General features: G+C 44.4%; 1 protein-coding gene across 1 annotated transcript in view; it reads right to left on the bottom strand.

The window, feature by feature from the left end:
- Nucleotides 1-17,938, bottom strand: part of LOC142198591 (cysteine-rich venom protein TEL1-like) — a 25,803-nt gene extending 7,865 nt beyond the window's left edge. The window contains exons 1-6 of the mRNA XM_075269619.1: nt 17,896-17,938; nt 13,330-13,394; nt 9,885-10,001; nt 8,247-8,337; nt 5,822-5,967; nt 2,661-2,755 (exon numbers count right to left, since the gene is read on the bottom strand). Of these exons, the coding sequence (XP_075125720.1) occupies nt 2,661-2,755; nt 5,822-5,967; nt 8,247-8,337; nt 9,885-10,001; nt 13,330-13,392 (512 nt within the window). The 5' untranslated portion in view covers nt 13,393-13,394; nt 17,896-17,938. The remainder of the gene's footprint in view (nt 1-2,660; nt 2,756-5,821; nt 5,968-8,246; nt 8,338-9,884; nt 10,002-13,329; nt 13,395-17,895) is intronic.
- Between the last annotated feature and the right edge of the window lie 6,258 nt (nt 17,939-24,196).

The following is a 24,196-nucleotide window of genomic DNA, read 5'->3' on the forward strand; positions in this document are numbered from 1 at the left end:
TTCTATTTATTGCACTGCACAGCTGGACAGAGTTTATGAGGTTGACAATTGACTTTTCAATCTCTTACTATGAAGCTAGCCCAGGAAAACAGATTTACTTTCCCATGGCCACTAGTTTTCTGCAACTGCAGAAGGCGAAATGTACGGTATTGCCAGTGGTGTAACTAAAATATTTTGGGCCATGGTGCAATTTTTTTTGTCCGGGGCCCCCTACCTCATCCCTACAGGGAATTCTTGATAGTGATGGTTACGGGAGCTAAGGATTAATCCACCTTAGTGTGGTTCGGGTAATCTGTGGGTCTCATTGGTTTATGGGCCAGATGGAAGCTGCAATCTCAATACTGATGCCAGTGCTTATGGGCCCCCCTAAGGCTCCTGGGCCCAGGTGTATAATATTTTTCTGATACTCATTCCAGCTAGAAGGAAGCTCTTACTTACCACATAGGCCATTACTACAAGCATGTTTACAATGGCCACACCGTTCTCCAATTGCATATGGCAGATTTATGATACTTTTTACGTTTCCTCTGTCGTAAAAGAGAGATATAGTTATAATCGTACACTTGTAACACCCACAATAAGCTTATTACAATTTATGGCCATGGTTTTCTTAGGGATAATGTATTTACTTTGTACAATGATCCTGCCATCTTTTCTAAACTAAACAAAAAAACATAATAGTATACAAATTTCCAGTCTTTGTCTTTTCAAGCTTCCGTGTCCTGGCCTCACCACTATACAGTAGACAGGGCTGCAGCTCCACCTCCATTACGTGAATAAGAACAGACTGCATCTGTTCTCCATCAGTCCAGAGACTGTCAAAACAGCTGATCTGTGTGAGGCCATGGGGCCGGCCGGACCTCCGCATATGACCTATCTTGTGAATTGGTCATGAGTCATGTGAATTGGTCATGGATGAGAATGTCCTGTTACTCTGATTGTGTGGGTAATGCAATCCAAAGAACTGGTGCAACATGAGAAAAGTCTTGCATGGGATGTTGAGATTCTATAGGATAGTCTTAGATCATGTGCAAAATGTAGAGAATGCAAAGGATGGAAAACAGAGAAGAGGGAGAAGATGTACAATAGGGCAGTATACCTGAACTGAGCATATGAGTGCAGCAGACCACCACAAAATGGCCACTCGGGCATGAGCAGTCGGCTCTGCCCGAAACAGGAGTGGCGGAGACAATTGCGCATGCCCGAGATTTTAGATAGGTACAGCATGGTGTGTTTTACGTTCAGAATCAGCTCAGCGTATCCGCAGTGTGAATGCACCCTTTCAGCTCTCTCCCCACCTGTCTGTTAGGTCTTCGTGTTTAGAGAGCCAGAAGTTGTCGGGACCAAGCTTAGTTTGGGTAAAGTGGACCAACACCCTCAGGCAGGGCCTAGTCAGCTGTCGTAAAGTTTTCCTACACCATTCCCATAGAGGTGCAGGCATCATTCAGTAAACGGTTGCACGGGCATTGACACAACCATGACACAAGCATTAAAGGGGTGGTAGAGAGGTATGACACTGGGGGGCGCTCGGTGAACGCCCCCGATTGTCCAAGATCCTCATTAGTATACCAGAAGAAACTGAATTTTGAAGAAATGGCGGGGTGAATCAAAAAAGTAAAAGTAGGAGTACAATAGCCTTTTTAAAGGCTATTCCAACGTGACTTTAGTTGAAAATGAGATTTTCAAATGATAGACTCCCTTTAAACAGCGGAGACCTGGTGGCGATGCCTTTCTATCAGGCATTAACGCTCATATGGGTGGGCTTGCCAGCCCCGGATCTCGTTTCATGTCGTGACAGCCAGATCTATTGCCATGATAGCCGCGAACCTATTGAATTATCATAGGCTTGTCATTCTATAATTCTTGGATTACAGGCTGATCTAGGCAACCTGTAATAGAAATACTACAATTTTACAATGCACTGCATTGCATTGCATTAGTGATCAGGCACCTTGGCTTCAAGACTCCTAGGGGGTGTACAAATAGCAGTTAAAAAATATATATTAAAAGTTTAAATCACCCCGCTTTCCACAGAATAAAAATAAATAAAAATTGTAAAACACATACACATTAGGTATCCCTTCATCCAAAATAAATACAAACTTATAAAAATCATTTCCCATATGATGAACACCGTAGTTGGGAAAAATAAAATAAAAAATCCCCAAAATGCAGGGTTTTTTTTAATGTTATGTTATGATTCTCCAAAAGGGTGTAAATAAAAAAGTACATATGGCAAAAGAAGGCTCCCTATATAACCCCATACATGAAAACATAAAAAAGAGAATATGGCAACTCCATTATGTCAAATCATAAAAAATCGACTGCGCATGCCCGCCGGTCACAAGAAAATAGCCGCTTACACCAGCTTACTGTGTAAGCGGTCATTTTCTTGTGGCCGGCGGGCGTGCGCAGTTGAAGCCCCATGGCAGAGCCAACTGCGCATGCCTAGAAGATTGAAATCCAGGATGGAAGAAGCCACAGGGAGAGGGCATTCCAGAAGAAGATAGAGGCGTCACTGGAGATTTCTCTCGCAGCATTGGGGACGCCCCCAGTGATGTTTGAGTGCTGGGAACCTCATTTGCATACCGAAGAAAAACAGAATTCAATAGACTTTTATATAGAAATTTAAATAATAAAAAAAATACTACTTTACTTACGGTGGGCAGTAATGACAAACATAAAAGAATTTTAATTTCTGATTGGGGCAATAGCTCATCCAGCAACCTAATAGAAACGATCTATACCAGGCCGCCTGCAAGAAGTGGAAGAAAAAAATAAAAAATAAGACTGTTAGAACTTTATCAGTAACAATCAAAGGAATTGGTTTTTAAAATGATATCAATAATACAGATAAGTCCTTCTTTGTCTTAACCCATTCCTGGACATATTCAGATATTAGAGATGAGTGAATCAAAGCCACAGAAGTGGAATTCAATTTGAATTTCAGGAAGTCTTCGAATCGTCTGGAATTCAGCTTTCTTCATGCTTCGATGCATCGAATCGTATTTTAAAAAAAAAATGGCTGCTGCATATGTTAGGACAAGGGGCAGGGAACTCTGGGAACGTGGCATCACCTATAATGCCAATCGTGCAGCTAATCAGCAGCCAGCCACCCTGGTGATGTCACAGCCCTATAAAAATCAGCGGCCAATTTAAGTCCAATCATTTCACATCGCTCTTACTGCAGGGACAGACATCAGCAGGAGCTAGGAAAAGGGATAGAAAACAGAAGTTCAGGGGAAAAAGGATTACAAGTGTAGGGAAAGTATAGGAATAAATTGAAAGAAGAATTTGGGCTGGTTGCTGCGTCATTAACAACAAGAATTTGAATACACATTGCAGGGTTCACTGCGGCTATACGTACTAATGCTCATTACTCATACCTGTGTGTTCAAGGTGGAACACAACAAGCCTTTTACAGTGCAGTACAGCAAAAAAAACTGTGAATTATCAATCACTAATATCTTTATCTGTTCTCACACCTTTTTGAAGGCTTTTATTATATGTTGCTTATTAACTGTTCTTTCAAAGCATAGCATTACAGGCCATTTTTTAGTACTACTGTGCCAAAGAAAACTGAATCATTGTTAACTTATTAAGATATTTCTGCAGTCATCTGTTATGACACCTTATTAGCTGTTCTGTCCAAGTATAAAATTACAGGCCATGCACAGGGGAGGGCTACAGACCTAAATGTTTCTGGCATAGGCTTAGGTCACTGCAGAGTAAGGTGACATGACAGCAGGGGTCACTTACAAAGGCCTGAGCTCCCAGTGTGAAATAGAGGTCCTAACTTGACCAGCAACCCAATGGTTGTAGACTGGTTGACTCGGTCATCCACTTAATCTCAAGTCACATCAGCCAAGAGTTGATGGATTTGTCAGACACAACCTTTAGTTGGCATGGCCTGGAAGCAGGCACTTTAGCCACAGGTGTTCTGAACCTGCCTCTGTCCTTTTCTGTTCCCTCAGCTAGAGTATCAACAAATAATGGAATCTGCAGGGATCCACAAAACAAAAAATTTCTGGCAGACGCTCACTCCCTTAAGAACAACTAGAGCTGTATTAACGTTCTGAGAGTGAGCACCCGCCAGGAATTTTTTGCCGCCCCCACTCTGCCAGTGGCTCACTGTATGGCCTTCTAAGGCTGTTGCAACCTCCACACTCTGCCACTGGGTCACTGTATGTCCTCCTTACTCTGCTGCCGCCTCTCCACGCTGCACTGGGTTACTGTATGACCTCCTTACGCTGCTACTCCCTCCCCACTCTGCCACTGGGTCACGTTATGGCCTTCTGAGGCTGCTGCTGCTTCCTCACTCTGTCACTGGGTCACTATATGCCCTCCTCATGCTACTGCTGCTTTCCCACTCCGCCACTGGGTGACTGTATGGCCTCCTCATGCTACTGCCACCTCCACACTCTCCACTAGGTCACTGTATTTCCTCCTCATTCTGCTACCATCTCCCCAGTCTGTCACTGGGCACTGTATGGCCTCCTAAGGCTGCTGCTACCTCCACATTATATCACCTTGCCACTTCGTGGCCTCCTCATGCTGCTGCTATCTTAACACTATGTCACCATGTCACCCTCTCCACTCTGTCAGGGGGGATCTATACGCTATTTGCCGCAAATTAAGTCAGATAGAATCTAATTTTTGGCAAACTGGCAGAGTTGCACTGTGAGCTGTGAGGTCTTATATAAACAGGTGTGTGCCTTTCCTAATCAAGTCCAATCAGTTTAATTAAACACAGCTGGACTTCAAAGAAGGAGTAGAACCATCTCAAGGAGAATCAGAAGGAAATGGACAGCTTGTGATTTAAATATGAGTGTCACAGCAAAGGGTTTGAATACTTATGACCATGTGATAGGTCAGTTTTTCTTTTTTAATAAATTTGTATAAATATCTACATTTCTGCTGAGTGTATATTAATGAGAAATAAAATGAACTTTTTTGATTTTAGCAAAGGGCTGCAATGAAACAAAGAGTGAAAAAATTTAATGCATTTCGTACCCACTGTATGAGAGTTTTAAACAGCTGGTTCTAATGCTCTGTTAGCCAGTTCCTGCAATTTCTGATATTTACTCCAGAGACAATCATAGTTACATAGTTGATGAGGTTGGATAAAGACATGAGTCCATCAAGTCCAACCCTACAATCCCTACAGTGTTGATCCAGGGGAAGGCAAAAAACCCCATGAGGCTCGTGCCAATTGCCGTATTTCAGGGGAAAAAAATTCCTTCCCGACTCCAAATCTGGCAGTCAGTATAAAACCCAGGATCAATGTGACCTTAAAATCTAGAGTCCATAACCTGTTACATTTTTCTCTTCAAGAAAGGCATCCAGGCCCTCTTTGAACTTGTTTAATGAATCCGCCATCACCACTTCCTGGGGCAGAGAGTTCCAGAGCCTCGCTGTTCTTACTGTGAAGAATCCCCTTCTATGTCCCCATCCTAAGAACCCCATCCTAAGGGTTCGTTCACATCAAATGAATGGGTTTGAAAAGTGTCCGGCCGTGAATGCCGGTGAGCGTTTTATGCTCTCCACGGCGAAACCGTTTATTTAAACCAGACACAGAGTCGGATATGCAGTACTCTGTGTCCGGTTTAAAAAACCCCCCAAAAAAAACGTTTTGCTGCGGAGAGCTCAAAACGCTCACTGGTGCTCACAGCCGGACTCGGCATGACAGGTTTCCGTCTTCTGCATGCAGAAGACAGAAACCTGATAACTGAGTCCAGACGCTAGTGTGAACCCAGCGTAACAGCAGATTTATTAAGACTGGTGTTTCGAAAAGGCTCGGCTGCTTTATGAAGAGGCTTACCTGGGTGTAATGACCAATGACAGCACCGGCTGTTTTCGCTCCATGTCCATGTTCAAAGTCTTTACATTCATCCCACCATCCTTGGATCACTTTCTCCCAACTGTGTGGCCTGTTAGCCATGTATAAATTTTCTCCACATCCAAAAACTGAAAGCAAAATTATAATTTCTAATAGTTTGTGTAGAACTATAACAAGTGCTTAGCCTAAAGTAAAATTAACAGTGGCTGACATCTCCTTACAGCAACAGTAATGGAGCAGTGATAGGGAGTCATGGCTAGACCTACTGTATATACAGCTGTGATCCAACAAGGGTCCCTTAGAACAAGATAGAAAAGGGAATATAGACTTGTGTGTATAGACTAGGATTGAGGATTGGGATTGGAAAAGATCAGATCCCAATCGGCTATCGAGCAAATTTCACGATCGTGATCGGCTGGAAAATGATCGGAAATCGGATTTTGAAATCTCAAGATTGGCTCAAGCCTAAAACTGACTTTTCCCATAGAGAAGCATTGACTAGGGTGGAGCGATTGGGATCAGGAAAGATCGGATCCTGATCGGAGATTGAGCAAATTTCACAATTGCGATCGGGATTGGCTGGAAAATGATCGGAAATCAGATTTTAAAATCGATCCTGAAATCTCAAGATTGGCTGAACCCTAGTATAGACTTTAGTATTGTTATGTGTGCATTGCTTGGCAATTATATTGCATGAAATTGTTACAGTTGTAAGAAAAAGTAAGTGATACAATATTTTTTTTTTTTGGGGGGGGGGGGGGGGTGACAAACAGCAAAAACTTAAGGTTCGACATTCTCAATTATTTGGAAAATTTGTAATGAACCAGGATTAATCCTAATAGCAACTAAACCAACAACACACAAACAGTTGTATTCTCCAGGTCTTTTACTGAACACATTAAGAGACCAGGTAAGGCTAGGTTCACACTTGTGCCTGGATTCCGTTCAGGGATTCTTGTCCCCAAATCCTCGTGTGTTGTTTTCAGAAGGCAACTGCATTATTTTTTTTTGGTGGATACATGTCTACAGGTAACCGTTGTTTTGGCAGACGGGCTCTCCATCAATTACTGTGTAAGCAGATATTTTCTTGTGGCAAGTGGGTATGTGCAGTCGGCTCTGCCCAAGGCCCGATGACAGAGCCAACTGCGCATGACTAGAAGATTGAAACCCAGGATGGAAGAAGACACAAGGAGAGGGCATTCCAGATGAAGATGGAGGCGTCATTGGAGAGTTCTCTTGCTATTTGAACGCTGGGGATCGCCCCTACTGCTGCGAGAGAACTCATTTGCATACCAAAGAAAACCTGTATTTCTACCAAACCGCGGCACAGAGAAGACATCTAAAGGTAGGAGATGAATAGCCTTTATTAAGGCTATTCCTATGTGTAAGTCAGAAAAAAATGGTATCCAATGATAGGATCCCTTTAACCACTTCCGGACCACCCATAGACTTTATACGTCCGGGAAGTGGTTGCCTTGTTCTGACAGGATGTACCTGTACGTCCAGTCAGAACACAGCAGCTACACGGAGATCGTGCAGCTGCTTTCAATGGGAGCCGGCTGTAACTTCAGCCGGAGCTCCCAGAGAGAAGACAGGGAAGATTTATTACCCCCCCTGCCTTCTCGATCGCTGTGTATACAGCGCTCAATGAGCGCTGTATACACAGCCATGGACGCTGCCATAATTCAGCCGCCCTCTGACCCGGCGGACACGTGATCCGCCGGGAGCAGAGTCTTGCAAAAGCTGTTGGGTCCTACAGGACCCCAGATCAGCTCAGTAAGCTGTATAGGATTAAATGTAGCAGCCCCAGTTATAGGAGAAATCAGCCTCAAGTACAAAAAAAAAAGTAATCAGATGTCCCCAAAGGTCTCTTATCACCTTATGGGGACACAATCTGAAAAAAATAAAAAAAAAATAAAAAAAGTTTTAAAATAAATAATTTAAATAATATAATAATATAATTATAAAAATAAAATAAAAAATAAATAAATAATACGCTAATAAAACGTTGTTATTAAAGGGTATAGCCCCACCCCTGACGACACCATACAAAATAAAAATTACCGTAACAGAGAGGAAAAACTATTTTATAAAGTTTTTCAGTGACACTTTGTGTTATTAAATAAAAAAAAATAATAAATTGAAAACCAGACACATTTTCCCTCCTATTTTGTTTATATTTTCCTGGATATAAAAAAAAATTAAAACACATTTGAAAATAAAAATAACATAAAAATAAAGCCCTATGTGTCCCAGAAAAAAGACGCAAAAATTAGTTGACAGAGATACGGGAAAAACGTTACAGACCTCTAAACCGCACATACAGAATAAACCTAAAATGTGTCTGGTCCTGGACCACAAATTGGCCCGGTACTGAAGTGGTTAACCTAAGCAGATATATACGTACTAGAAATTTGCCTTTCATGTGCTTTGCTGTGACTGTGCTCACAACATTCTGCCACACGTCTTGCATTTTCTGCTGCCTCTGGACACCATTCCTGAAAGAAAAAAAAAACACAAATAAAATCCAAAAATCAACGTGTAAACAAGCAAAAACTACTGTTAATAATGTTATTTTATTCTATGGTACCTCAGGCTCTCACAGCATGTGGAAGAATAGAAGAAGATGACTAACTTCTTGGGCAAGATCATATTTCCATATTCTTTTCCCATAATTCTTAGCAGGGCATGCATGGTCTAATATTTCCATGCACACTGCAAAGTGGCCTCTTTTGAGACAACTCCTCCTTCATGTGACATAGTACCCCTGGTGACCCACATCTAGGACCCCTCATAAAATCAGTCTGCGGATGTTTCCTTTTCGTGGAATTATTCTGACTTTATTTCAAGAATATTCGGTACTATTCCGTTATCGGGCCAGCAGCAGCGCAGTTCAGCAGCAGCTTTCGGGACAGCAGTTCAGCAGCGGGAATTACAATGACATCCGAGGACTGCTGGCCCGATGCTTGTGCCCAGTAACCAGTACATCGATGACCCCCCTCCCCCATCCTTCTCCTCCTGCCAGTGCTGCCCCCCAGCTCTCCTTACATCTTCCCCGTACCCTCTCCCCGCCACACGACTAGGCCTCACCTCAGCGCTAGTACCGAGACCGAAAGGAAAGACACCGGGGCTCAATCCAGGCCCTGACAAGAAACACGCCGACTATAGGAACGGTGAGCTACAGCGAGCCGGAGGGACAAACTTTCTGCAGCGTCCGGCGGCTATCTAGTAGCATTCATTGCTCAAGATTTACGGTGAGGCCTATTACAGGGAGAGGGTACGGGGCAGATGTAAGAAGAGCTGGGGGGCAGCACTGGAAGGAAGAGGAGGATGAGGGCATCGATCGATGTACTGCCTACTACACACAAGCACGGCCTCTATCATCGGGCCAGCATCGGCTTAGTCATGTGGCGGGGAGAGGGTACGGGGTAGATGTAAGGAGAGCTGGGGGGCAGCACTGGAAGGAGGAGGAGATGGAGGGGGGGTCATTGATGTACTGGCTACTGGGCACAAGCATCGGGCCAGCAGTCCTCGGATGTCATTGTAATTCCCGCTGCTGAACTGAACTGCTGTCCCGAAAGCTGGTGCTGAAATGCGCTGCTGCTGGCCCGATAACGGAATAGTACCGAATATTCTACTAGGTTTCAAGAAAACCAGACATTGATTTGTAGGGCGCTACCTCCCAAAAGATGGTGGTAGAGCAAGTTCCCCTTTTCTACTGAGAAGAACTTATTTGCTTATTCCTTTCCCAGAACTCTATGTTGTAAAGTGGTTTCTTTAAAGGTGCTCTATTATTGGGAAAAGTCATTTTTTAACTAATCACATTCTTGCATAGCCTTTAGAAAAGCTATTCCACACCAACCTCTTGTATGTAAATTGCCTCAGTGGTTTTTGATTGAGCCCGTTTTTATTCTTATGCTAATTAGCTTCTAGCCAGCTCACAGGAGTAGTAAGGCATTACATGGTGTCCATTCAAATTAATGGGTTGTCTGTGTAATGCAGGACAAGTCCTCCAGGCAGGGGCATTCTCTTTGTTATCACTCACCATTTTCAACATGTTAGATGCAGAAGGTTCTGTTTGTGATCTTAGGTGATTGTGTCTGTCAACGATATATTGTTGGATCTCTTCTAGTTCACATGATAATTTTTCATAGCCTTCTTCCTGCAGAAGAAATTACATGGGATTATAAATCAACAATGGTTTTCCATGGCATCCTCTAAGATAAAATAAAATAATCTTTCAATAATCCCACAATAGGGGCATTCAGTGTTTTTCAGAAGCATAGATAATTCAATAATGATATCAAATACAAAATATGAGTACAAAAAGTTCCATGGTAGAGACATTACATTGAGAGTAAGTACAGATAAAAAGATAAAGGTAAAGAAGATGGTAAGAGGGATATCACAAGCAAGTGCATGAATCGTGCGGACACCGCGCAGAAAACACATGGACCCCAATATAGTCTGAGGTCCATGTGGTTTCTTAGCTAACCGCTTTTTAATGCGTTCGGTATTCCATTCAGGGGGGTCCCCAAGTGGACTCCCCGAATGGAATACCGAACACAGGCCTTAGATATACCCTATTAAGGAATATTGAAATTGTAAGGACAGATGATCCTACTAGGACTTTGCAGCTTACCCCAACATTAAAGAATTTCTTGAGTTTGACTTCACAACCCTGTGATGTCAAATTTGTGAGTCAGATGTTTAGTTTACAGCTCAGTCCCATCCAAAAAATGTGCCCTCTTCAAAGAAATATCCATAAGGGTGTTGGACTCCCACCAATCGGTTACTGATGAACCATCCTACGGATAGGTCATCAAGATCAGAGTCCCAGAAAAATCCTGTAACAAATGATCGTCTCCTGATGTGTGTTTTTGTAAACAATTCTATTTGTTGATAAAATAACAATTGTGGAGGATTTTATGGGGTGTCCCTTCACTATTTGACGCTTTCAGACACTCGCCACTAATCGGACATATTAGAGACTGCATTGACACACTCCTATGACAAGGGGAATGGAAACTCCAAGTTTAATCCTTTCCAGGAGGAAAATGGAACCACAACACAATGCAAACGTCTCAGAAAATAATTTTATGAAAAAAGTATGTATTAAAAAAGCCAGGATACATTTAATATACTTGGTTAGAAAAATGATTTCTTTTTTCAATTACTTGCCTATGATCAAGTCTGTACTATAGAAGTCTATGGAGAGGTGGCAGAGGAGAGTTCCTTAAAACCTCTTACTTATAGAGACATTTCTTGTTCTCACAATGCAGCTGAGTTGTTGTTACACTTCTGTGTGTATAAAAATAATGAACACAACCAGAACCGCTAAGCTGCAGAGCACTGCAGCGAGGTCCACAAGCCCAGATGGGCAGCCGTATGTCTGAATATGAACCCCCAGTTAAACTGGACTGGAAGTGATGTTGTGAACAGGCTGCAACAGACTCTCTCCAGTTAACTTCACTGGGAAAGCGTGCCTATGTATAGCAGTTGAGTGAAGTCAAATGAAGCCTTGTAAGGAGCACCTGCTAATTACAGCAGGGGAACCAGGCCCTAGTATATGCTTCACTCTGCTGCAAACAAGACTGCCAGGAGTTAACTTCACTCCTGGTCAGTCACACAAAGAACTCCTTAACCTGCGAGGAGATACACAGCAGTTAGACAAGAGAATAGGCTACTGGTTCCCAACGGCAGAGCCAAGGAATTTTAACTTGGTCCCTAGACAGCTCCTGCCATTGACTGGAAACTGGCCCTAACCTCCTGTCTCAAAGTATTACTAGTCAAAGCGTGAGCACTGGGTGGGCGTCGGCTCACACTATTTAAAGGCTAGTCCCCGCCCAACAGGGGGAGCATGACGTCACCGATCATGCTCAGTATGGCCAAAATGGGACTTAGCCTCTGAGCGGCTCCAAAATGTCTGAGCATGCTCAGTGGGCCGAAAGCTGGACTTAGCCTCCAGACACCTTACTGCACAACGCCGAGGGCGAGGTTTGGATTGGCCCGCAGGTGGCGCTATGCGCTGGACGGGAAGCCTGCGGGACCCAATCCTAACAGTTGTCAGGAATTACTATCCAGCCTTGACCTGACAGAAATCACTTATATAATTTTGTACATAGCTTTTTCCTCCCCTTGCCCGCTCTATAGACTTCACTGTAAACTCTTCTGGCTTGTGTATGGAGTATGGGACAGAATAGACCAAAGTGATAGTTAAAGACATACAGTAGGCATTTTTTTTAATAACGTATATTGCAAAGTTTGTTCTCTTCACCTGCATTGACTTATGAAGGAAAGTAAAAAAAAAAGTTTACTTACTTCAAGGCTTCATTCACAGAGCTATTATAAATTAAGAGACCCTGCAGTAGTACTAAGCACAGCCACATGGATGAGGATGGCACTAGTGATAAGGCCCGTGACCTTAGTAACCCCGATGGGCCACTACTGTCTTTTTATTTTTTAAATAGACCAGCAGGTAACACCCTATTTGTTTACCAAACCTGGCTCCTCCCCACAAGCACCACCACTTCCTCTTCAGCCCTCCAGGGGGCCCTTTATGTCCCATATCACATCTGAACATGTCCTAAACTGCTATTATACTCTTCAGACCCCAGAGTATAATGAACAAAGGCCGAGATGCAGATGATTACACAAAACTAACTGTGTTACCTTTCCCGAACTCTCGCATGGATCTTCAAGCCTCTTCAATGATATCCCAGACCATTGAGGCCTGTAATTTCGGTCTCAGTGGTCATATGGATCATGCATGTGTCACAACGCATAATGACTCCTAACCCATGTGACCACTGAGACCCAAGTACAGAAGTGATGTTATTGAAGAGGCCCAAAGATCTGCGTCACAGGAGAGGGGAGTAACACTGTTAGATATGTTTGCTCTCCCCCCTTGGACCTCCAATCATTATACTCTAGGGTCTGAAGAGACACCAGAGTATAATATTAGTTCATGGGTAGGGTTAAGCATTGGGATCTGGAAAGATCGGATCCGATTGGCGATCGAGCAAATTTCACAATTGGGATCGACTGGAAAATGATCGAAAATCGGATTTTAAAAACGATCCTGAAATCTCAAGATCGGCTCAACCCTATTCATGGGAGGAAAACCCAAAAATTATTGGTTCTACCAAACCCAAATTTTTTGCAAAAATTTGCAATGAATACTGTAGGAGCCACTGTGGGACATTATACTGTGTGGAGGCCACTGCGAGACATTACACCTTATGAAGGGCCACTGTGGGACAATATACTCTATGGTCGTGGCTATGGCATATTATACCATGTGGAGGGGTCACTGTGGGATATTATACTGTGTATAAACAAGGTATTATACCATGTGAGGGCCAGCAAAGGGAACATTTTACCATATAGGGGCTAGTAAAGGAGGCGTCAGGAAAGGGGGCGCTATGCTGTGTGAAGTTTTGGGAGGACCCAAGTCAAAAGTACATATAGAGAGTCAAATAGAGAATTACCTGACAAAAACTTTGTTGAATTAAAATCGTCAGGCAAAGTAACGGGAACGTCACCAAATTCATCTCTGGAAAGCAAAGAAGAAAAGGATTTATAAAGTTAATAAAATATTAGTTTATATAGGGAAGCTGTTACCAAGCTGCTGTTGACTGATCTGTATTTCAGACTAGGGAGCACTATTCTAAATATTCTGTCACTCTTGTGGCTTATTCCTTTATTAACACCCCCTTTAGCTCTCACATTCATTTTCCGTATTAATAAACATTTCTGAATTGCTGCAAAAACCATATACACATCCAGTCCTATTAATGTGACCACCTTCTACTTTTGACGTCAACGTTAAATAACCAATCACAGAAGGCACGTGTCATCAGCCATCTGGGCACACTCATCATTGTGGAAGGCACGATGGATCAACACAAGTATGCATCTATCCTTGTGGACCATGTTCACCCCTACATGTGAATTGTTTTTCCTCAGGATGATGGCATCTACCAGCAGGACATTGTGACGTATCATAAAGCTAGCAGTGTACATGTGTGGTTCGAGGAGCACCAGGATGAGTTTACCGTACTCCCTTGGCCAGCAAATTCCCTGGACTTGAACCCAATCGACAATCTGTGGGACCACCTGGATCGCGTTGTTCGCGCCATGGATGCTCAACCATGTAACTTAGTGCAGCTGACCATAGCATTGGAGTCGGCATGGCTCAACATCCCAGTGATCATCATCACAACATCCCCTCTCTTCCTGCACGTCTCGCAGCGGTCCACTCTGCCAAAGGTGGTTATTCTGGATTTTGACAGGTGGTCACATTAATGTGACTGAACTGTGTATATAGAATAAAATTACAAGTCCATCAACAGCAGCAAAATGGTTCCTATTGAAGGACTGAAAAAGTCTTCAATCTTATCTATAAATGAATCTAATTGAACGTTATATTTGGTGTTGCTGTTGTGTAGTCCTCCAATGAAGCCAGGGCAATAGAGATGAGCATACTGGTTTTGATCAAATTGGACTCTAACCAAATTTTTCAAAAGTTTCTAGCTTGTCCTGAGCCCAGAATTTGAGGGGGTTTGTCACTCATAAATTACTGTCATGTTGTGGGATCTCTCCAGAGAATAAGTGTAAACATGGTATCATCAGTAGTCCCCCAGAACATATGATGTCACCCTGGAGGCTAGAGGAAGACCCTGAAGAAGCACCAGACACCGTGAGTATGCCCAGAAGAGATGAGTATAACTATTTGTTATGTTTCTGTATGCCCTTCCCCCCACTTATTACAATCTGGGGTCTGTAGAGATCCGATATTATAGTATAAGCACTTCCAAACAAGTTCGACCAAAAACAAATCTTAGGACCAAATCATTCGAAGCCGAAACGAAAGAAGTCTCCAGTAAAAAGTTCTCCGACATCCACTTCAGGCCTCTTCTAGCCTATAGTTGATCTCATGCATCCCAGTGTGCAATGTCATAATAGCATAATATTATTTCATGGGTGGTGACTCCCAAAAGTTTCAGGTTTGAGTCAAACCCCAAACTTTTGGAAAATTCGGGTTAAATCCAATTCGATCTGAATTGGTTTGCTCATACCTAATCTAGACAAGACTAGCCATGGGGCTAGTTTATGGAGGGCACAACTGTGGCTACCACCTATATCATATCTGCATCCCCTCCTCAATATTGTCTTAAAACAAGGGGAAACATGGTGGCTCAATGGTTAGCACTGCAGCCTTGCAGCACTGGAGTCCTGGGTTTGAATCCTGCCAAGGACAACATCTGCAAGGAGTTTGTATGTTCTCCCTGTGCTTGCGTGGATTTCCTCCCATTCTACAAAGACATACTGATAGGAAAGAATAAATAAATCTTGTCTTAAAACGAATGAAAAAAAGCTATGACTATTTACATACAAATAGCCATATTTACCATAAAAATTGTGTGGATAGTAAAAAAAAATAATAAAGCAAACAGTCTGGTATTTAAGAGTTAAACAAGACATGGTATTAAACCATTTGCTTTGACGGATCTTTGACTTGGATCAGGTATAGGACATATATATATATAATCCCTGTAAGAATCCTTTAAGCATAGACTGCAGAAAGCTCTGGTTACCTGATGACAGCCATGACATTTAGGCAATAATAACGTGGCGGGTTCTGCTACATAGATAAAGATAATAGAAAGAGAGATACACAGGTAGGTAGAAAGATAGATATAGATAGACATGGATAGATAGATAGATAGATAGATAGATAGATAGATTATGATAGATAGATAGATAGATAGATAGATAGATAGGAGATAGATAGATAGATAGATAGATAGATAGATAGATAGATTATGATAGATAGATAGATAGATAGATAGATAGATAGATAGATAGATAGATAGATAGGAGATAGATAGATAGATAGATAGATAGATAGATAGATAGATTATGAGAGATAGATAGATAGATAGATAGATAGATAGATAGATAGATAGATAGATAGATAGATAGATAGATAGATTATGAGAGATAGATAGATAGATAGATAGATAGATAGATAGATAGATAGATAGATAGGAGATAGATAGATAGATAGATAGATAGATTATGAGAGATAGATAGATAGATAGATAGATAGATAGATAGATAGATAGATAGGAGATAGATAGATAGATAGATAGATAGATAGATAGATAGATAGATAGATAGATTATGAGAGATAGATAGATAGATAGATAGATAGATAGATAGATAGGAGATAGATAGATAGATAGATAGATAGATAGATAGATAGATAGATAGATAGAGATAGGAGATAGATTCTTAGAGAGAGACTTAGAAATGTAGAGAGATATATACTGATGTAGCCAAGTATGACTAATTTTGAGCTATAAAGACAGTTATCAGATTAAACTTAAAGAAGTCTAAATTGTAGATAAATAAATAGGTAGATAGATATTATAGAGATATATAGATGATAGATAGATAGATAGATAGATAGATAGATAGATAGGAGATAGATAGATAGATAGATAGATAGATAGATAGGAGATAGATAGATAGATAGATAGATAGATAGATAGATAGGAGATAAATAGATGGATAGATAGATGGATAGGAGATAAATAGATGGATAGATAGATGGATAGGAGATAGATAGATAGATAGATAGATAGATAGGAGATAGATAGATAGATAGATAGATAGATAGATAGATAGATAGATAGATAGGAGATAGATAGATGGATAGATAGATAGATAGGAGATAAATAGATGGATAGATAGATGGATAGGAGATAGATAGATAGATAGATAGATAGATAGATAGATAGATAGATAGATAGGAGATAGATAGATACTACAGTTTACAGATACAAAAAGAGATAGCTAAGATAGATATGAGACATACTTAGATACGATGTACAGTATATATTGAGAGATATACATTTATGGGATATATATTGAGATAGAGAGGGGCAGCCACAAATGCCGTTTCACATCAATACAACAAACTATAATGTAATTTCTCTATCTCACGCACTAGAGTGATATATAGGAAAGTGAGCAGGAACTGCTGGATACCCAACCAAACATGGGCACCCCCTACAATCTCCATACGGGGGTTGTTAATGCTCCTAGCGACTCATGCTGTACAATAGAGTAATATGTAAACCCCTTAACCCTTCTAACCCTATTCCTAGACCCTAACCCAACCCTCACTTAACACTCACCATACCCTCTAACCTGAATCCTTTAAACCTAACCCCCAAACCTCTAACCCTAACCCCAATTGTGTATTACATCAAATAATTTTATTTTAGCCAATCTTAGAGTAGAAACATTGAAACCCCTCATTGTCGTTCTGATTCTTTCTCACCTTGACTATTGCCATTCACTGGTAACTGGTCTTCTTCTTACTAAACTCTCCTCTCTACAATCTGTCCTGAATGCAGCCCCCAAACTCATCTCTCAAAACGGTACTCAGGTACTCTGTCAGACCCTCCACCACAGAATACAATATAAAATGATCACCCTCATCCACAAATCCCTCCATGGCACTGTGCCCCCCCCCCCATATCTCCTCCCTCCCCACTGTCTACCACCCTAACCGTCCTCTCTGTTCTGCCATTCAACTTAGACATGTATTTTCTGTTGTCTGAATATCCCAATCCCATCTCCAAGACTTCTCTCGAGCTGAATGGGTGCTCTGGAATGCTTTACCTTGGACAGTCAGATTAACAGTGAACTTAGGTAGCTTTGCATGTGCCATAAAACCACATCTGTTTAGGTGACATATTACATGAGCTGATAACATTTTCCTACACCTCCACCTCCTACACTAACATATCTTATCCTAAGTTATCCTTCCTCCCCTATTCCTCAAATCCTGATCCCTCTATCTAGAGGTTTCCCTGCACTCCACGTACTTCGTATCTGTATATTGACAGATACCGGCTGGTGACGGCTCATACAGCTTCAAACATCTTTGAGGAACCATTCGTCAGCCCTACGATAACATATTTTCTAGCGTTCTATAAAGAATATTGTAATGTATTAAGGTCAAAACCATTGCACATTACCTGTGGTCGTAAATCACCTTCTGTCTTCGAAGGTCAAACAAGAGAATCCTGCAAGGAAATGGTTTTTATATCATAGCCTGGGATCATGACCTTAAACTCAATGAACCTGCTGAGACCAATGAGTGATTTACTACAAAGGCAGAAAAAAAGTTTTGCGAGTGTTAACACAAAAGATTAGCCCTAAGTCACGGATGAAACACAACTAATATTATATAATCTCATTGTGGTCAGTAACGTTGTGTCTGTGTTTTGGCTTTTTGAAAAATCAGATTATAGTTTTGGTAAACTCTAGATTGTGCGTGTTTCTTCTTATGACTGCCGTTGCTATGTTATTTTTCCTTTTAACAACAAAACAAACTGACTCTATTTAGAGCCGCTTCTCTAAATTCCTGTTGAGTAAACCTGGAGCATGGTATTGTGCTTGTAAGGCTGAGTTCACACGGGGTATATTGATCAGGGTTTTGAGCCGGAATCGGTCTCAAAATCCTGACCAAAAAGACAGCTCTCAATGGGAGCCGATCATGAGTTTTTTCCGGGAGCCGGAAAGAAGCGAGGTGCTCATTCTTCGGGCCGAGTCGCCTCGCGATTCAGCCTGAAGACACTCCCTCCTCTGGACTAGGGCTATTCATTGGGCCTAATCCGGAGCGGAGTGTGTGGCTGGATGCTGGTGCAGTGCACCGGCATCCAGTTGCAGCAACCCATATTTTGGACCGGAACATGAGGCAGCCTCCGCGTCAAGTTCCGGTCCAAAATACCCCGTGTGAACCCAACCTAAGGCTCTAATCCCCGCCTGGGATTCCATTCCACATTCCGTTCTTCCATTCCTTTTCAGGGGCAGAAACTCAACGGACCCTATTATAGTCTATTAGGTTTGCGGGTTTCCAGAGATAACCGCTTTATGAAGAATTGGTCAGGGATAGGACCTGTTCCATATTTTGCATCCCGGACTGTTGTTCCCTAACTCTGAGAACTGGTTATTCCAGCAGGACAATGCACCATGCCACACAGCTAGGTCAATCAATGTGTGGATGAAGGAGCACCACATCAAGACCCCGTCATGGCCAACCCAATCTCCAGACCTCAAGTCCATTGAAAACCTCTGGAATGCGATCAAGAAGAAGATGGATAGTCACAAGCCATCAAACAAAGAAGAACTGCTTAAACTCATGTGCCAGGAGTGGTATAAGGTCACCCAAAAGCAGTGTGAAGGACTGGTGGAAAGCCAAGACGCATGAAAGCTGGGATTAAAAATCATGGTTATTCCACCAAATATTGATTTCTGATCTGCCTGAGTTAAAACATTAGTATTAGAGATGAGCGAACACTAAAATGTTCGAGGTTCGAAATTCGATTCGCTCAATGTTCGTGTGTTCGAACGGGTTTCGAACCCCATTATAGTCTATGGGGAACAGATACTCGTTAAGGGGGAAACCCAAATCCGTGTCTGGAGGGTCACCAAGTCCACTATGACACCCCAGGAAATGATGCCAACACCTCTGGAATGACACTGGGACAGCAGGGGAAGCATGTCTGGGGGCATCTAACACACCAAAGACCCTCTATTACCCCAACATCACTGCCTAACAACTACACACTTTACACACTCAATACCACCTCTCTGACAGTAGGAAAACACCTTGAAACATGTGTATTTGGCACTTGCAGTGGGGAGAGCTTGTCACCAGCAGTGAATTTGGCCCTTGTAGTAAGTTGAGGTTGGCACCAACATTTGTTTTGAAAATCAGGGTGGATTGAGCCTCTAACCAGCAGAGTTTGGGCAAATTCATGGTGGAGGGAGCCTCTAAAAACCCCAGTTTGGACCAATTCATGGTGGAGGGAGCCTCTAAAAACCCCAGTTTGGACCAATTCATGGTGGAGGGAGCCTCTAACCAGCCCAGTTTGGACCAATTCATGGTGGAGGGAGCCTCTAACCAGCCCAGTTTGGACCAATTCATGGTGGAGGGAGCTTCTAACCAGCCCAGTTTGGGCAAATTCATGGTGGAGGGAGCCTCTAACCAGCCCAGTTTGGACCAATTCATGGTGGAGGGAGCCTCTAACCAGCCCAGTTTGGACCAATTCATGGTGGAGGGAGCCTCTAGAAAACCCAGTTTGGACCAATTCATGGTGGAGGGAGCCTCTAACCAGCCCAGTTTGGACCAATTCATGATGGAGGGAGCCTCTAACCAGCAGAGTTGGTGGAAATCAGGGTGGAGGGAGCCTCTAAACAGCAGAGTTGTGGGAAAGCAGGGTGGAGGGAGCCTCTAAAAACCCCAGTTTGGACCAATTCATGATGGAGGGAGCCTCTAAACAGCCCAGTTTGGGCAAATTCATGGTGGAGGGAGCCTCTAACCAGCCCTGTTTGGGCAAATTCATGGTGGAGGGAGCCTCTAACCAGCCCAGTTTGGACCAATTCATGGTGGAGGGAGCCTCTAAACAGCCCAGTTTGGACCAATTCATGGTGGAGGGAGCCTCTAACCAGCCCAGTTTGGACCAATTCATGGTGGAGGGAGCCTCTAGAAAACCCAGTTTGAACCAATTCATGGTGGAGGGAGCCTCTAACCAGCCCAGTTTGGACCAATTCATGATGGAGGGAGCCTCTAAACAGCCCAGTTTGGGCAAATTCATGGTGGAAGGAGCCTCTAAAAACCCCAGTTTGGACCAATTCATGGTGGAGGGAGCCTCTAAAAACCCCAGTTTGGACCAATTCATGGTGGAGGGAGCCTCTAACTAGCCCAGTTTGGACCAATTCATGATGGAGGGAGCCTCTAAACAGCCCAGTTTGGGCAAATTCATGGTGGAGGGAGCTTCTAACCAGCCCAGTTTGGACCAATTAATGGTGGAGGGAACCTCTAAACAGCCAAGTTTTGGGAAATTCATGGTGGAGGGAGCCTCTAAAAACCCCAGTTTGGACCAATTCATGGTGGAGGGAGCCTCTAACCAGCCCAGTTTGGGCAAATTCATGGTGGAGGGAGTCTCTAAAAAACCCATTTTGGACCAATTCATGGTGGAGGGAGCCTCTAACCAGCCCAGTTTGGACCAATTCATGATGGAGGGAGCCTCTAACCAGCAGAGTTGGTGGAAATCAGGGTGGAGGGAGCCTCTAAACAGCAGAGTTGTGGGAAAGCAGGGTGGAGGGAGCCTCTAACCAGCAGAGTTGTGGGAAAGCAGGGTGGATGGAGCCTCTAACCAGCAGAGTTGTGGGAAAGCAGGGTGGAGGGAGCCTCTAACCAGCAGAGTTGGTGGAAATCAGGGTGGAGGGAGCCTCTAACCAGCAGAGTTGGGGGAAATCAGGGTGGAGGGAGCCTAGTATTAGCAGAATTGTGCAACGCTTATGGTGGATGAGTATGAGGATGCGGAGGAATTGGAGAGGTTGAGTACAGACATGGAGTTTCATGTTGGGGTGCTTTACACAGGTGGGCACAAAAATGAAGGCTCTATCCAGTGGTGGTTCATTTTTATCAAAGTGAGCCGGTCGGCACTCTCAGCTGACAGACGGGTGCGCTTGTCAGTGATGATGCCACCGGCTGCACTGAACACCCTCTCAGATAGGACGCTGGCGGCAGGACAGGACAGCACCTCCAAGGCATATAGGGCAAGTTCAAGCCACAGGTCCAACTTCGACACCCAATACGTGTAGGGCGCAGAGGGGTCGGAGAGGACAGGGCTGTGGTCGGAAAGGTATTCCCGCAACATGCGCCTATACTTCTCACGCCTGGTGACACTAGGACCCTCCGTGGCGGCACTTTGGCGAGGGGGGGTCATCAAGGTGTCCCAGACCTTAGACAGTGTGCCCCTCGTTTGTGTGGACCGGTGAGAACTTAGTCGCCTACTGGAGGAACTGCCCTCCCTGCCGCCAACGTCACATGCTGGAAACATCTCCATCATATTCTGCACCAATTGCCTGTGGCAAGCATTGATGCGATTGGCCCTCTCCTCTACCGGAATAAAAGACGAGATGTTGTTTTTATACCGGGGGTCAAGGATAGCAAAGATCCAGTACTGGTTGTCCTCCATGATTTTGACAATACGCTTGTCGGTTGTAAAGCACCCCAACATGAACTCAGCCATGTCTGCCACAGTGTTAGTTGGCATGACTCCTCTGGCCCCACCGGAAAGTTCAATCTCCATTTCCTCCTCATCCTCCATGTCTACCCATCCGCGCTGCAACAATGGGACGATTCGAAGTTGCCCGGAAGCCTCCTGTATCACCATCACATCATCGGACAACTCTTCTTCCTCCTCCTCCTCCTCCTCCTCCTCCTCCTCCTCCTCCATTAAACGCAGTGAAGCGGACAGATGTGTGGACCTACTCTCCAGCTGTGACGGATCGGATGCTATCCCTGACTCCTCTGTGTGATCTGAGTTATCCCTGATGTCAATCAGGGATTCTCTCAGAACACACAAGAGCGGGATTGTAAGGCTCACCATCGCATCCTCAGAGCTCACCCTCCTTGTGGACTCCTCAAACACCCGTAGGATGTCACAAAGGTCTCTCATCCATGGCCACTCATGGATGTGAAACTGAGGCAGCTGACTTTGTGGCACCCTAGGGTTTTGTAGCTGGTATTCCATCAAAGGTCTCTGCTGCTCAACCACTCTATTCAACATCTGAAACGTTGAGTTCCAGCGTGTGGGGACGTCGCACAAAAGCCGGTGTTGTGGCACATGCAGGCGTTGCTGGAGAGATTTTAAGTTAGCAGCGGCTACTGTCGACTTGCGAAAGTGGGCGCACATGCGCCGCACTTTCACCAGTAGCTCTGGAACATTGGGGTAGCTCTTTAGGAAACGTTGCACCACTAGGTTGAAGACGTGGGCCAGGCATGGAACATGTTGGAGTCCGGCAAGCTCCAGAGCTGCTACCAGGTTCCGGCCGTTATCACAAACGACCATGCCTGGGCCCAGGTGCAGCGGCTGAAACCATATTGCCGTCTCATCGAGGAGGGCATCCCTCACCTCGGAGGCAGTGTGCTGTCTGTCCCCCAAGCTGATCAGCTTCAGCACAGCCTGCTGACGTCTACCAACGCCAGTGCTGCAACGTTTCCAACTCGTAGCTGGGGTCAATCTAACAGCGGAGGAGGAGGCAGTGGCGGAGGAGGAGGCGGTGGCGGAGGAGGAGGCGGTGGAGGAGGAGGAGGAGGGGGGTGTTCTTCTCGTGTCCCTGCCAGGAATGTTAGGCGGGGAGACGAGGTACACTGGGCCAGTTTGGGAAGCAGTCCCAGCCTCAACTACATTCACCCAGTGTGCCGTCAGTGAAATGTAGCGTCCCTGTCCGCATGCACTTGTCCATGCGTCGGTGGTCAAGTGGACCTTTGTGCAAAGCGCGGAACTAAGGGCCCGCCTGATGTTGAGTGACACGTGCTGGTGCAAGGCGGGGACGGCACACCGGGAGAAGTAGTGACGGCTAGGGACGGCATAGCGAGGTGCCGCAGTTGCCATCAGGTCCAGGAAGGCGGGAGTTTCAACAAGCCGGAACGCCAACATCTCCTGGGCCAGCAGTTTAGCGATGTTGGCGTTCAAGGCTTGCGCGTGTGGGTGGTTAGCAGTGTATTTCTGCCGCCGCTCCAATGTCTGAGAGATGGTGGGTTGTTGTAAAGAAGCGCCTGATGGTGCCTTTGATGGTGCAGGAGAAGGAGATAAGACAGGAACAGGGGAGGATGAGGAAGAAGTCAACAAAGTGGCGGAGGCAGATGAAGTGGTGTCCTGGCTCGTCCTCTGGAGTGCATCGCCAGCACAGTCAGCAGTGGCAGTGGCAGAGGCAGAGGCAGTGGCAGGGGCGTGAACGGCAGGCGGCCTTTGTCCTGCCGTTGCTGCCTGCCACTGATTCCAGTGCTTGGATTCCAAATGACGGCGCATTGAAGTGGTGGACAAGTTGCTCTTCTCAGAGCCCCTAATCAATTTCGAGAGGCAAATTGTGCAGACAACACTATATCTGTCCTCGGCGCATTCCTTGAAAAAACTCCACACCTTCGAGAAACGTGCCCTCGAGGTGGGAGTTTTTCGGGGATGGGTACGAACTGGAACATCTTGGGAGATTCCAGGTGTGGCCTGGCTTCGCCTAAGCTGCTGACCTCTGCCTCTGCCTCTAGCTACCCTTTTTGGTGCTGCACCTGCCTCAACATCCACACTACTTTCCCCGCTTGACATCCCCCCTGTCCAGGTCGGGTCAGTGTCCTCATCATCCACCACTTCCTCTTCCAACTCCTGTCTCATCTCCTCCTCCCGCACAATGTGCCGGTCAACTGGATGCCCTGACGGCAACTGCGTCACATCATCGTCGATGAGGGTGGGTTGCTGGTCATCC

Source organism: Leptodactylus fuscus, chromosome 3 (assembly GCF_031893055.1).
Source record: "Leptodactylus fuscus isolate aLepFus1 chromosome 3, aLepFus1.hap2, whole genome shotgun sequence".
Lineage (NCBI taxonomy): Eukaryota > Metazoa > Chordata > Amphibia > Anura > Leptodactylidae > Leptodactylus > Leptodactylus fuscus.